General features: G+C 31.2%; 1 protein-coding gene across 1 annotated transcript; it reads right to left on the bottom strand.

Moving 5' to 3' along the window:
* Nucleotides 1-8,217: 8,217 nt before the first annotated feature.
* On the bottom strand, nt 8,218-9,880 carry LOC105794915 (transcription factor MYB41). Its single transcript, XM_012624301.2, has 3 exons — nt 9,451-9,880; nt 9,236-9,365; nt 8,218-9,146 (listed from the first exon to the last, which is right to left on the bottom strand). Exons 1-3 carry the CDS (start codon nt 9,764-9,766, stop codon nt 8,381-8,383), a joined length of 1,212 nt encoding a protein of 403 aa, XP_012479755.1. The 5' UTR covers nt 9,767-9,880; the 3' UTR covers nt 8,218-8,380.
* Nucleotides 9,881-15,576: the final 5,696 nt, after the last annotated feature.

The following is a 15,576-nucleotide window of genomic DNA, read 5'->3' as shown; positions in this document are numbered from 1 at the left end:
GTCTCTGTTTATCCTCCTCTGCTGGAAGTTCTGGAAACAAACTAAAATGTTTCTTTCAAACTTCATGGTGTTGGGCAAAATCACTCAAGATTTTGTCTGGGAGACCTGTTGAAAATACTATATGACAGAATGGGGATTGAAAATGGATTCCACCTCCTTCGAGATCCATTAAGTTGAATACTGACAGTGCTCGTAATCCGGTTTCTAGGTTAGCCGCACCGATAGTAGTGACGAGAGATGCACATGATAATTGGGTGTGTGGGATAGGCAGAAATATCGGCAGGTATAGTGTTTAGCAAGCGGAGTTATGGACAATTTATGATGAGTGAGATGCTAAATGGAGAGATGTTGTTGATACAGATTGTGCACTTGTTATTAAAGGTATTTACACATAGACTTGGTTCTAAGAATTCGGGAGTTATGTAGTCGAGAATGGAGAATTAGTTTTGAGCAAATTCTGAGAGAAGTGAATTGTGCCGCTCACTTGTTGGCTAAAATGATGAAGGATTTCTCGGTTGATACCCAAATTTTTCATACAGCTCATTATTTGGTCCTTCACGAGTTAAGAATAGACCGCATGTTCGTCAAATAATCCATTTTCTTATTACAAAAATAAAAGGGTAAATTAAAGTTTGATCAACATTATGTTTAGGCCATCCAATTTATTTTAATTACATAATAGCTATTAAGTTATTAAATTGTTAAATTTTTATTTATCTCTAATAAAATAATGACGCGGCGCATTAAGCTAATAATCAATTTGGTCCCTAAAATATGAATATAACATTTTTTGATATTATTTATTATTTATTAATAATTATTCTAAAAATATTTTTTAAAAATATTAAGAATAAATTATAAAAAATAATTATAAAATTAAGTAAAAAATTATATTAATATTAAATAAAATAAAACCCTCCCCTCCCCACGCCGTCCCTCTCCTCCCCTCCACAAACCCCAAAAGAAACTCATATACAATTTGCAAGTGTGGCCAAGCAGGATTTTATTCTCGCGTGGTTGAGGATTAAGGCTCCTAAATTAGTTTGTTGATATCATTTTAACAATTTCTTGCAGAACAGCATCTGAAAATTTCCCATTTGCAGAGGTAACATATTCAACATGCTCTAAAAATGTCTGTCGCTTGATCTCCTTCTCTATGAGGTTCTTGGTGGGGTAATTGAAATCAAATACAAGATGAATCTTTTTTATGTATAAGTTCTGCTTCTCTGAAGCTGGAACATCTTTGAAAGCAGGCAATACTTCATAACCAAAGAACACATTGGAACCTTTCCATGCAACATCAGCGTTAGAAGTAGGTATCGGAGAATATGAAACGCTCAAATTTCCTGACTTGCACACCTTCCTGTTTTCCACGCAAAGACTTAAGAGGGACCGAGAGGGAGGGGGGGGTTATTTTATATTAATATAATTATTTTATTTAATATTAATATACAGTTTTTATTTAATTAAATAATTATTAAGAAAATAATTAAAAATATCAAAATAATATTTTATTTATATTTCAAAGATAAAATTGGTTATTACCCTTTAAATTAACGTATCACATCATCATTTTATCATGAGTTAACGGATGAAAGATAAAATGTAATAATTCAATAATATTGAGTGGTCAAAACTCAAAACGTAAATTTAACCAAAATTCAAAGATAATGAGTGTAGTTTACTTGAAATAATACATGAGATAATGGGACTGGAGAAAAGAAAAGGCTATTGATATATAATAATACACTTTATCTTGATTAGGAAAAATCCAATGGAAAAGAAGTAATCTTGATCTCGGATTTATTAAGAAAACATCAAAAGAATTATATTTCAGTTACGGGTTTTTTCGAAATAACATAGAAACATTTAATTACTAAAATAATATAAATTTTTTTAATTGCTCAAATAATATGGATTGTTCATGAAAATCTCAAATTGGCATGATGGTTGATAATTTGAGATGATAACAATGTATTTATTCTATTAGAATCAGACGTAAACACAAATCGACAGCCAACATGCCACCATTTTGGGGTTCCATGCACGATCTAAGGACTAAATAAAAAATTTTCTTTTCACTTTTCCATTTTTAAATATAAATATTAAAAATATATAAATAAATAAATAAAATATATCATTTGAATACTTATATGAAAAAATTAATAGAAAAGGAAATTTTTTTTATTTTAGTCCTTGGAATATGTATGAGAATCTCAAATGAGCATGTCACTTATGAATTTAGGTTTACGATGCTGCCATGTTTGATTTTAACATCATTCTCACCTCAAATTGTCAACCACAATGTTAGTTTAGAATTTTCATGCACAGTTCATATTAATTTGATAATAATTTTATATTATTTCAGGAAAAAAGAGAACTGAAAATTCCAGAGAAAAGAGAGAGAGCACTGTTTTAATTTTGTACTCAGAAGCTATTAGGGTATGATATATGTGGTGTAGCGTGGGAGATGGGAAAGCAGAAAAGACGAAAAGAGCGGGAAAATACGGTGTGGGAAGAGGCAAAAGCATCCCATGGATTTTGACGTCTCTCTGTTCATCTCCTTTTACCCAACATTATCTGCGTGACTTGTGCTTCCTTCTTCCCACTCCTCTTTTAACTCTTTCTCCCACACAACACTTTGGAATAAATTAAAATAAACTCACATGGACTGACTGTATGTTAATCTTTTTATTAAGAAGAAATACACTACAACACACATGTCCAATTAAGTGTACCTCAACAACTACCTCTCAACTTAATCTTCCTTGTCCTTTTACCATATTTCGGCTATTTTATTTATCTAATCTAAAAAAAATTAATATTTATAAAAATGATATTGGTTCAAAAATATTCACCCAAATAACCTAAAATAAATAATAAAATTGGATTATAAGAACTAGATGGCTGGCATCCATGTATTTTTTTTTAAAAATTTGTATTTGATTAAAAAAATCATTTTTTGGGGGAGTGTGGTGCCAGCCAACAAATGGCCAAAATCACTCAACAAAAGAGATTGGGAATATTGCAACATACCCCTTTGTTGTTTTCCCATCTTTTTTATTTCCCAAATTTAATTTCAAATTTAATGTTTTTTAAAATTTTAATAATAATGTGAGTGATGCAATAATAACTAAAAAACATGATAAGTAGTTCAATATTGTTTTAAAATATAAAATATGTAATTAAACTTGGGAAATAAAAAAATGAGAAAACAATGAGGGGTATGTTTTTTAAAAATTTAATAATAATGTGAGTATGATAAGTATTTCAATATTATTTTAAAATATAAAATATGTAATTAAATTTGAGAAAACAAAGAGGTGTTATGTTGCAATATTCCTAATATTTTTTGTTGGGTGATTTTGGTCATTTGTTGGCCGGCACCACACCCCAAAAATATTTTTTTAATCAGATAAAGGGGTTCTGACCATCTAATATCTAAAACCCTAAAAGTTATTTTTTAATAGAAAAAAATAGTGGTGCCGGCTATCAAATTTTCATAACTCAATTTTACTATTCATTTCAGATCATTTGAATAAATATTTTTGAACTAGAATTATTTTTATAAATATTTTTTTTAGGTCAAATGAGTAAAATAGCCCGATGTCTCTCATGTACCACAACTTTAAATTTAAAAATAAAAAAAAATGAAAATGAGTGTCAAACACATGATTCAACCAACACACAAAGCCGATATTAAGAAGAAAAATTATGTAGTAATGAAAAGACAAACATCCAGACAGAATCAATCAATCAAACAATTATTCCAACCAAAAAAGTTGCCTCATAATTGAATACCTAGTATCGTTTCCCTATGCCCTATGTTTTCTCTTTTCTTTCACTTACCATGCATCATCATGCACTTTGTTACTCTACTATTCTATTTTATAATAATTTAAACATTTTTAATCTTTTATTCAAGTTAGGTCTTAAATTTAGTAAATTACTCTAATATTAGGATTTGGATTTAACAATTTTTTTATATTGGGGTTTGAATTTTTTTGTTCAAATTAGACTTTAAACTTGACACTTAACTTGTCAATTTTCCTTAAATTAAAACTTAAATTTTATGGTTTTCAAAAATTATCTTGGATAAAGAAAATGTTAAAATCCCAATGTAGTAATATTTGCCAAATTCATGGCCTAGCTAGAACAAAAAAAATCTAGGCCTTAATATGAAAATAATTATCAAGTTTAAGACCTAATTTAAAAAAAAATTTAAACCATAATTGTAAAAAATTTGCGAAGTTGAAGTCCAAAAGGTGATTTAACTTTAATTTAACTTCAAGGTAAAAGGAGCCTTCTATTCGCCTAAAAATACATATATAGCTTTACATAAGACCCAGATTAGATTCATGCATATATATAAATATGGCCCTGCCAAAGCTTTGGTAATTGATCTAAAAGGGAAATGAAAAGGTGCAATCATGGTGTCCCAAAATAAGGTTGACGGGCCCTAATATTTTCTGCCGTTACCAGTTTACTGCTTACTCTTTGTGTGGTTTTTTTTGCTTAGAGATGGAAGGCTTTTGGCTTTTGGCAATTGCAATTTGGTGAGCCTACCTGACCTCAGTTTTAGTGGTTTCTTTTCATACTTTTCGGCTATAATATAACTTTTATCAAATGGTTGTTGCTACTTTATTCTTTTCGATACATGCACACTATATTTTACTATCATTGTGACACACAATTGATTTCCCTTTTAACCTATGTGGTTTATACATGTAAAAGTAAGAAAACTGAGCTAAGTTCAAAATATTAACCAAACGGAGGTTCAACTCTATGGTGACTTGGGCTGCTTGTTCTTAGAAAGGGAAGATAACATTAGCATGAAAAATCATGTCAATAATTGGTACATAAAAGAAGATGATGGTAAAAGCAAACTAAGAGTGGTATAAAAAACGAGTGAAGCAAATAAGCCGTCTATATTACTAATTTTAGCTTTAAATATAAAGAGCTTAACCACACGATTTATGTTATTCCAAGTCGAAAATGAGTATTCGATAAATATTGATGTGTTTTTTATTTAAAGATATCAACAGCCCATTATAATTTACTTAGGATAGGACTTCAACTTAGAATATTAAAATTTATGGTGTTTCAACTTTATTATTGATTGATATGTTTTGATGGTAAGATTTTGATCCAAAGGGAGATAATAGTTTTACTTTGAATAAGCGTTAAATTGTATCCATTCATTTTGTTATTTGATGGCCGTACTGGATTAAAAATTGATTATTATAAATTGATCCTCCCTCTACCACATACAAAATACATCACTTAGGGTTTGTGTAATTAAGGGAAGAGGTCAAGAGGAAAAAATCAATTTATGAGGTGTTTTTCATCAAATTTTCGGACTTGTGAAATTTATATTAGTTTAAACATCCTAAAATATTTTTTTACGCAGTTCTAGAGAATGCATTAAATAGAAAGTAGGAATCCGGGAGAAAGATGGAAGAGATTCCCATGTTGCTTTGGGCCTTAGTTTGAGCTAACTGTTGGGACCCATCATGTTGTAGGCCCAGCTGATTACAATCCCTTGGTAAGGTGGGATGAAATTAAAGACATTTTACATTATTTATGAAAAGATTTGATTAATTCTAGCATGTTTATCTAGGTTTCGACCCACGTAATTGTTTTCTTGGAATGAATTAATGAGTACAATTTTAAAATTAAAATATAAAAATTAAACTCTAAATGTAGGTACGCTCCAATTTCTATAAGAGGAGCATCAATAAATTGGTGATACACTTGAGAGTGAAGGAAGGCCTAATACATGTTAATTGAAAGGGTGAAATGTCCAAATCAGAATTTGTAAAACTAGTTTCATCTAAAATTAGGAAGAATAGTGAGAAAGAAAAAGAGAGAGGGTGACATATATATAAAATGAATTCCTTTGGGTTTAAAATTCAGAGTGTATGGGGTGAGAACTCCATTTCAGCCTTTATTTCTTATTGACTTGAAGGTTTAAAAACTTACAAACAGGGATGGTCAGCAGCCATTAACACAATGGAGGTAGAACAATATAACAAATTACAACTTGGGATATTTTGTATAGTGTTAATTACAAGCTATGTAAATGCAGTGTTAGTTAAGAAGTTAGTTAAATCTGTTAGCAAGGGTTGTTAGTTACTCTATTACGACATTAGCTGAGGGAACTTGCTCTCGTTTCTTGTTGAACCGCAGAAACCAGCCATTCACCCTTTCATCAAAAACCACACTTCATTATTCCAGAAAATATTGGGGTCATTATGTCAGCAAAAAGCGTATTAGTGGGACAGAAAAGAAAAATGGCAAACCGAATTTCATAAACCAAGACTACTCTCTTCTACTCCGTTTTCATTCTCATCCTGTTTATTCACCCAGGTTTCTTTACGTCATGCAAAGACAAAGTTGCACTTTTTCTACGAAAACAAAGGCTAATGAAGCTTGGGTGGAGGAGAGAGAGGGAACTAATTGCCTTTGCTTAAAGATGAGGAAGAGATACATACATTAATTATGTACAAGGAAAATGATAGTGATAGTGATGCATGTGGGGAATTGGGATGTACATCATATACTTCTAGAATGCGATTGCGTTGGAGAGTAAAATATCCTTATTTACAACTCCAAAAAGTGGTTAATTAGTAGTCCATCTTTATACAAGGTTTAGTTGAATACGTAATTCATCCATAATGAAGAGCTTGACTTTGTCAAATTATGAACTACTTTGTTATTCGACCTGAGTTTAAGTAAAATTATTTTAATAAAAATGAATCTATAATTAAAATAAGTGAAGAAGAACAACCTATTTCAAACGTAATAGGACCATTACATTGCGAAGTCATAGAATCTGAAACATGAGTTATATGGTTGCTCACCGGGCCAAAGCTGTGCCATAGATTGCATGTTTATCCATGCTCATTTGGACTCTCTTTTTTTCCCTCAGGCTTGCTTGTTATATAATACTAATTAGAAGAAAAGTAAAAATAAATGCCATCACTTTCGTTCATCCTCTTATTTCTAGTAGTTGATTTTTGTTGTATTTATTTTGTTGCACCTAATCGAACCATGCAAGCATTAGATACTAGCTTATCTTTATGAGTTGGCACATCCTTCTATTAATGTTTTTGTACTCATCGCTATTGCATCCCGTTGCCATTGACAAGGTTACTAAATCAATATCATTAATGATGAAAAAATGATATATTTTTTAACAATTATGTTTTTATCTTTATTTTGTTTTCTTTTCGTTTAAATTTTCTTTTTCTAATGGTTCAATAAATGTGGAGTGTGCCTCGCATTTTATTGGATATATTGCAGGCACCTTAGACGAGAATCGACGAGCAACCGAAAAAGGGCCAAAACAGGCTTGATGTCGGGATGAGGAGAGCCAGCTCATCGGGACGACTCGATGGGCAACGTCATGACAAGGTGAATGGGACATTGCAACGTCACGACGTGTTCTCCTATTTGACAGTCGCATTTTAGATTTCAAGCAAGACTTCTTCTCCTAATTAGACTCTAATTGTTTCAGAGATATTTTAGTATGATTAGAACTTAATCTTAGCCCATTTAAAGGGGTCATTTTATCTCTTTTTTGAGAGGTCAATCAGTAAGGATTTTTGTTAGGGCGACAAAATGTAGTCGCATATGAGTTTTGGTGAGAGTTCCGTGGTAATTATGAAGATTATTTTATACCCCTTTTGTGAGTTACTTATGAGATTTAGGATTTTTTTACCGATTTGCTCTTTGAAATTTTGAGCTTTGTATTCGGGGTTTTGGGTAATGTACAGGTTGTACATTTAGGTTTATTTTCTCCGTATTGCACTCTTGCTTGTTTACTCATCTAGTGAAAAGTCGATGCCTCTTTTGCCCATGATTTTCCACATAAAATATTTGTGTTCGTTCCTTTCCACTTTTATTATCTCGTTGTTTATATTGATTGATCCCTAACAATAAAGATTAGTAATTTGCACAAATATTAAGGGAAAAAATTTCTAAGTACTTATTTATTTTAATAAGATTTAATATTTATTTTTAGGTATAACCACATGTGTTATCATCCATTTTATAATATAAGATAAATCCTAAGGTTAGGAGTAATAATCAAAGAAAATGTTGTGAATAATGATATTAATTAAAATTTTCAACTTTATTCATATGATTAAAGGAGATATCACATAGGAAATACATTTAATTTTGAAAAGAAAAGTAGAAAGATAGACCATTAATAAAAAGAAAACTATATATTTCATATTTTCATCAACATAGAAGTAAAAAGAAATTACAAACCAAAACCAAAAGCCACTAAAAAGGGGTTTCAAAGAATAAACAAAAACCATTAACAATGATGGTGCATTTAGTTTACAAGTCCAAACTATAAGCTGTAAATTATTTACATAAAATCATTGATATCCAAGCCCTCCGGTATTTCAAACTTAAGCAAGCTGCTAAAGCTTTCTCTCTCGTCATCGGTACTGCTGCTGTTCACGAATGTAGATGATGAGTTCAAAGCCGTTGGACTTGATATCGCCGACGACCTCACCGAATCAAAGCTGCCATCCACTGATTGGAACTTGGAAGTTTCAGACAGAATGGGAACTGTAGGATTTGTGCTGCACTGCACGTAATGTGGTTGCGCAGCAAATTCATTGGTTAAAGTGGAATTTGTCAAATTTTCTTGGGAATTTGGGTAGCTGAAGTTCGTCATATCGGAAGAGAAAAAACCTTCTCCGGTGGCTTGTATGAGTCCTGTTTGGCTTAGCATCGAAGTACAACAAGGGACGGTGGACGTGGTGGTGCAAGCTGAAGCAATTTGAATGGGAGCTTGTAACGAGGGGTCTAGATTTAGTTGGTTTTGGTGGAGATATTGCATCAGCATTTCTGGGTTTTCTTGTTTTAGAGACAAGAGGGTGTTTGCTAGGCTGAGCAGTTGAGGATTTAGGAGAGCTTGTGTACCTAACAAGTTTGACACATTGAGAAGCGATTGGTTGCACAAAGTTGAGCTGATAATGGAAGAAAGGTCAAGCAAATCAAGGCGAGGAGCATGTGTCACTGGATCGATCCCATTCCTTAGAAGCCTTTTCCTGATATGGGTGTTCCAGTAATTCTTGATTTCATTATCGGTCCTTCCTGGCAATTGACCCGCAATAGCCGACCACCTGATATATTCACAACAAAAATTAGGAAACTGTCTAAAGTCCAACATCTTCATTAATATGAAAACCATTACCAAACGGAGGCAACCTACTTGTTCCCCAAGATACCGTGTAGTTGAATTATAGTTTCTTCTTCTTCAAATGAGAACCTTCCTCTCCTGATATCAGGTCTAAGGTAGTTCGTCCATCTGAGACGGCAACTCTTCCCACATCTTTGGAGACCTAAACAGTTTGAAATAAAAGCATGATCAGAGGCTGGAGGGATTGAGTTCAAGTGGAGGCGAGGAGAGATGAAATAATTGCATACCGGCATTCTTAGGGAGAGTACGCCAGTTTCCTGGTCCATGAACCTGAATATAGTTAGTCAGCTTAAGATCTTCCTCGGGAGTCCAGGGACCTTTCTTGAGGCCACTTTTGTCACAGCAAGGTGTTCTCCCCATTGGTTTTCCTTTGGATAAGTTAAGTTTCGAAGTATGTTGCAGTTTTCGTGAAGGAGTGAGACTGAGAGGGGAACGCTTGACCGAAAACAATGAGAAATTGATGTGTAACTCGTCGATCCTAAAGGAATCATAGACCTCCACACATATATATATATAAAGAGTTGGAAACAAGATGGGTACCATGATTGCAGTCAATAGAATTTGGCGCCGGCCTTCTGACACATGCCTTTTTTTCTACGTATCACGTAATCGCTCCAATTAAATGTAATTCGTCCACGTGTAATAGGTTTGTAAAATGGGAGCGTATGACTTCCCTGCATCATCAGTAAAACATTGAGATATTATTTTATATCATTCATAAAATAATTTTTCGTAAAACATAATACATTATTATTGAATAAAATAGAAAATGATGTAGGAGTTACAAATAAATATTAATAACTTTATTTAAATAATAATCAATCACACACAAATATTTAAAACCCTAAACTCAACACCCCAGTCTCTTAACCCAAAAGATATTAATATTTATTAATAGCAATTAATTAATATTCAAATAAAATTATTAGTATTTTTTATAACTCTTTCATGATATTTTATTTTATTTAATGATAATATATAAAACTCATACACCAACAAAACATCAAATATTATTTACGGTAAAATTAAAAAAAAGAAAAAAAGAGTGAAGAGTATATAATGAAATTAAGATAGTTTACTTAAAAACCACACTTTAGCTCACAGTGTGTCATTAATGATAGACTCAGGGACATTAAATTTATTATATTATTTTTGTTCTTTTTACTTGTTACCCGTAGAACCGGTTTCAATACAACCTCTCATAAAAACGAATTTCTCTTCAACCTTTGACGAGTTTCGACCAAAAGAAAATAAAATTTGACGGCTAGGGTTTCTTCCAATATCATCAACTCTTTTAAGGTGTATTTTTTTACCTTCATCTTTTTACTCTTTATTTTTGTCGTTACAGTAAAATTATCTTTATCCGTGATTCATTGTCCTCTTTGAAAAAGTTTTTATTTCATTTATTCGTTGAACCCAACATTTATAAACACTTTTCCTTATGCATCTAAAATCCATGTGAATACTTGCACACTATCACATTGATAGGGATAGTATAAATTATTACATTTATCAATGGAAGCTTCATTGCAATTCTATTGATTAATTATTACATAATTTAGTTAAATACAAATCATTTCACTTCTTTGGAAAACATTTAGTTTATATAGTCACGTGTTTTCAGAAGAAACATTTTCGTCAAAAGGTAATTGAGTGAAACATTAATCTTATAGTGCCTGTTTTTAGTCAAATTATTCTAACCATAACTTACCATAGAAGCAATACATCAATATTCTTGACGTTTGCAATTGATTTTTTATATTAAAGTCAAAATTAAGGGTGTGTTTGGATAATATATGGTGATCAGATGAAAATGTAATTATTAAGTAATTTTACAATTTTGGTTTGGTTTATAGAGCTCGTAATTCCTTATATCATGTTTGATAGTATAAATTACAATTGCACTACCTAAATTTTGAATTCTAGAAATTTAATTAATATAAAAATATTGATGATACTTGAGAAAAGAAAATCCTTTATACAAATAATATAACTCAAAAAATCAAATCTGTTAGCCCAATAAAATATTTGATAATATGATTATTAATAAAACCAATAAGAAAATAAACATTTTATGTTAAGTATTTTGTATTTGTTAGGTTATTCTCTCTCTAACATTAACCATATATTTCTTGTCATAATCAATTCATTTTTGATCAAGTACAAATAACTAATAACAAATACTATGTTATTTAATTAATTATTTAGTTGTTCAAAAGGTACGAAAATCATTTTCATTCTTATTGCTATGATTTCAATTTTGTTAAAAATATATTTTAAAAATAAGATATATATATATATATATAATATTTGAATTTATATAAAATGCGATGTTTAAAATAAATCTTGATATAATATAATGTAAATTTTGAATTTATGCACATTAATGTGTTAACCAAGAATAAAAGAAAAGCATAAGCAAAATATGAAGCAGGAAATTCAACCAATTATTGAATATTCAAATGGAAGTGATTTCAATCTCATATTTTTGTTTGTCCAACAACTAGAACCTATTTATGCAATATTAAAGACTAACAACACAGGTGACAGCTTCCCTAATTGAAATCACCACTCTATTTTGGGCACGTAGCATGCAGCTCAAGGTTTTGTCCACTCACAACGACATACATAAAGTCAACCATCCTCTAATTTCTTGTCCTTTTTTTCTGATTTGAGTATAGAGGTGTTTTTAGTGGTGGTGCTTCATTTTGACATTTTTTACTCTGAAAAAAGGGGGAAGGCACAAGTTGGTTTTTGTGCAGAAGCTAAGGTTTATGGGCAAATACTGAATTCAAAGTCATTGAGAGTGAGGTGCATCATTTCATCCACCCCTATCTAACATCAAACCAATTGGTCAAATGCTTTTATATATACCTATTTATCTGCTTTTGAATTTATATATCTTTGTTTTGGGTATCCCTTCCAAGATATCAACATAAAATTATGCTTAAATTGGACTATAGGAGTGACGATGAATGTTGTAATAATGGTCGAAGTATGTTTGAACAATTGGTACGGGTGATTTCCAATATAAATGATTTTATTTTTAACTATTTTTCAATAGCTTTTTGCGGAATCGTAAAACAAGATGTTGAATCATAAGTAATCTCCAGTCTCCCCGTTGCTGGTCTAGCCACATCTCACTTTCCAGATAACCATTTAGCATGATGAGTTGATGACGCATGCACGCTCTCATTATATGGTTTTATTAACCCACATGTCGGACTGCTCATAGATTTTGATCCTGATTTCCCATATATATTTTATACATGTGGCTGCGGTGTCGCTCGCCCCATGATTAGTTTGGTCACAGTCGATTTCCTTTTAAAGCATTGCTTAATAAATTAATTGAGTGGATGGTGCTTACATACTCGACACATGCAAATCTACTTACTTGTCGCAAATCTAAGGTTTGCTTCTGCCTCCAATCCACATCCACGTCTCTAAGTTGACCAATCATCTATTTTAACAATATGAAGTGTATTTAGTAGTTATACAAGCAAGTTTTTTTGTTAATTTCTTGTTGGATGGTGTCCAAGAACTACAACCAACTTTGAATACTATGATAACTTTTGGAAGCATTTTTAAGAGTTCACATCTGTTGATTGTACTTTTTAGGGTTTGAAATAAATTTACTACAGTTAATGGCACATGAGTGTACGAAACCCATAGACCATTATTGAATGCACACTTTTTTCTTATGGCACTTCTTAGGCAGACAAAAATTTCAAAATGAATATTTTTTAATATATTAGTGATTTGGGTTATTAAGGTAATGTATAAATGTATATCAAATATAACTTTTTAATAATATTGTTACTTTAATAAATAAAAACAAGTATGATGTGATAAACTATCCCCTGGATGGGTACATCATGTGGGTGGTTTGGATTTTCGGGGACGTGGATAAGGTTCATGATGCAGGTGTAGGGAGATGGCTTAAGATATGGTCAACTATAACCTTTTCTTATTTAAAATATAAGAACGAAGATTCGAGATGTAGTTCGGGAGGCGGTAGCCAGATCACTCAAAACATGAGTGGGCTAGCTAGTTCTCCAATTCCCTTAATAATTTTTTCAATTTTTTTTTTAAGAATCCAAGTATATTTTATTTTATTATATATGTGGGGGGTGTATTTTGTATTTTCGGAGAAATAGATGACGACGACGCGACAAAGAGGATTATGACGTTTCGACGATGTGACTCGATGTGTCACAACGAGGCAAAAACGATGTGACGACGTGTTCTTCTATTTGGCTGCCGTGTTTTAGGCTTCAAGCAAAACTTCTTCTCCCAGTTAGACTCTGATTATTTTAGGGATATTTTAGTATGATTGAAACTCTAATCTTAGCTTATTTAAAGGGGCTTTATATCCCTATTTTGTGATCCCAATCAATAAGGGCTTTTTCTTTAAGGCTACAAGATGTAGTCGTAGATAAGTTTTGGTAAGAGTTTCATTATAGCTATGGAGAGAATTTTGTTCTCGAGTTAGGACTTTGTTTTCAGGATTTTGAGATTGTACTTTTAGGTTTATTTTCTCAATATTGTACTTTCGTTTTTTACTCATTAGTGAAAAGTCGAAATATCTTTTGCCTATAATTTTTTATTCTTTTCAAAGGGTTTTTTACGTAAAATATTTGTGTTCATTCTTTTCTACTTATTTTTGTTCGTTGTTTATACGGGTCGATCCTCAACAAACATGAAGATTAATTTTTTTCAAAGTTTATTACTACTCTTAAAAATATTATCTCCAAAGTTTAAATTTAATTTCTCTCGATGAGAATGCGATATGTCTTACTATTATTGTTCCAAATGGTTTTAATAGCGACATGCACCCATCCTCTCTAAGCATAAAATGCTTCATTGGTACAAAACAAACATTTCTAGACAAAGAACGTTATACGAAATTCGTCATCTTCATGTATTGGTCTTCTCGGCATTTATGAAACAAGTCGACGACAATACCACATATTACCACGAAAATGTTGATGCACGTAGCTGCTCTGATTCACCTTTCTTCATGAATCGATATGGTCTCAGTCAGACCATGACAAATGTGGCTCGAATCTTGTTTGCACGAATGTAGTGGACAGGTTCCTTATCCTCCTTACAATTTAAAGCCCAACGCACCATTTGTTTAAAGAAAATGAGCATAAGCCCAACTTCGCCATTCATTCAACAAATATCAGTATGACATCTTTTACCTACATATACACACTGTATTTAGACTGGAATTACTCAATACCAATTGTGGAAACCATTTTTTATTTTGAAAAAACGGGGTCGGCTTTTAAAACGAAAATGGAGTCGCCACCGATGTTTTTTAGGCGTGATCGGATCACCTGGCGATTCAATTGTTTTAATAAAACGCTTTGATTTTACTAAAACAATAATTTTGGTCTACGAAATTCAAGAAAAATGGGTTCGGAAGTCAGTTACATGCGAGGAAGGATTAGCACCTTCGTTATGCCCAAAACTGGTACCTAATCAGTTAATTAATGTCTTAATGTCGAAAAATTAAAAATCCAAAGAGAGATTTAAAAATATGATCCTTTCTAAAATCACTTTAAAAAAAAGGAAGGGTATCTTTCACATTAATCGAGAAAAAAATTATATCCTGTGAGTTAGGACACAATATTTTAATACCAACACGAGAATAAACACCAAAAATTTATTTATTTTTAGAAATTTTGATCATCTCAATTTTTAGAAAAGACCATATTCCATAAGTTAGACCACGGCCCTTTATTAATCCCAAGATTATTTTAAAAATGTATTTTTTAAAAAGTGTTTCGTATATTCAGATTTTCCAAAAAATTGTAACCCCGTAAGTTAGGAAACGACTCATCAAATTTCCAGAAATACGAAATATTATCTTCGTTTTGAAGACTTTATATTTTTGCAAATTCGAACATAAAAAAATGTGATATTTGATACGATATATATAAAAAAAAGTTACATTACACAATGAATATAATAACATCAATTTATAGTAATCATATAGTATATACTATTTTAACATTAATCAAACAAATAACAATGGTAATAAGATCAAAGCATGCATATAAAAGACAACACCAACAAAATAACAAATAAATAAAATAAATAAATACATAAATAATGAAAAGGAAAATAATTTGTGAAAATATTGAAAGAGGCCAAATTAAAATACGACCGAATCTAGATACACAATTTGGAATAAAATATGCCAATAAGTAAAACAACGGAAACTATAAAAATATTACTAATAATATAATGATAATAATAATAAAGTTAAAAAATAAAATCAAACAAAATAAAAACAAGATTAAACATAAAAAACACGATGAAATAATAAAATAAAAGAGTAAAAA

The sequence above is a fragment of the Gossypium raimondii genome, chromosome 3 (assembly GCF_025698545.1).
Source record: "Gossypium raimondii isolate GPD5lz chromosome 3, ASM2569854v1, whole genome shotgun sequence".
NCBI lineage: Eukaryota > Viridiplantae > Streptophyta > Magnoliopsida > Malvales > Malvaceae > Gossypium > Gossypium raimondii.
Note: the sequence above shows the minus strand (reverse complement) of the source record. Positions and strands in the feature narration are given on the sequence as shown.

Excerpts from the sequence above, each read along its gene's own strand:
- LOC105794915 (XM_012624301.2), bottom strand. The coding sequence starts at position 9,766 with ATGGTACCCATCTTGTTTCCAACTCTTTATATATATATATGTGTGGAG. Across the intron at positions 9,366-9,450 it reads TACTCTCCCTAAGAATGCCG|GTCTCCAAAGATGTGGGAAG; the intron begins GTATGCAATTAT and ends CAAACTGTTTAG. Across the intron at positions 9,147-9,235 it reads CACGGTATCTTGGGGAACAA|GTGGTCGGCTATTGCGGGTC; the intron begins GTAGGTTGCCTC and ends TGAATATATCAG.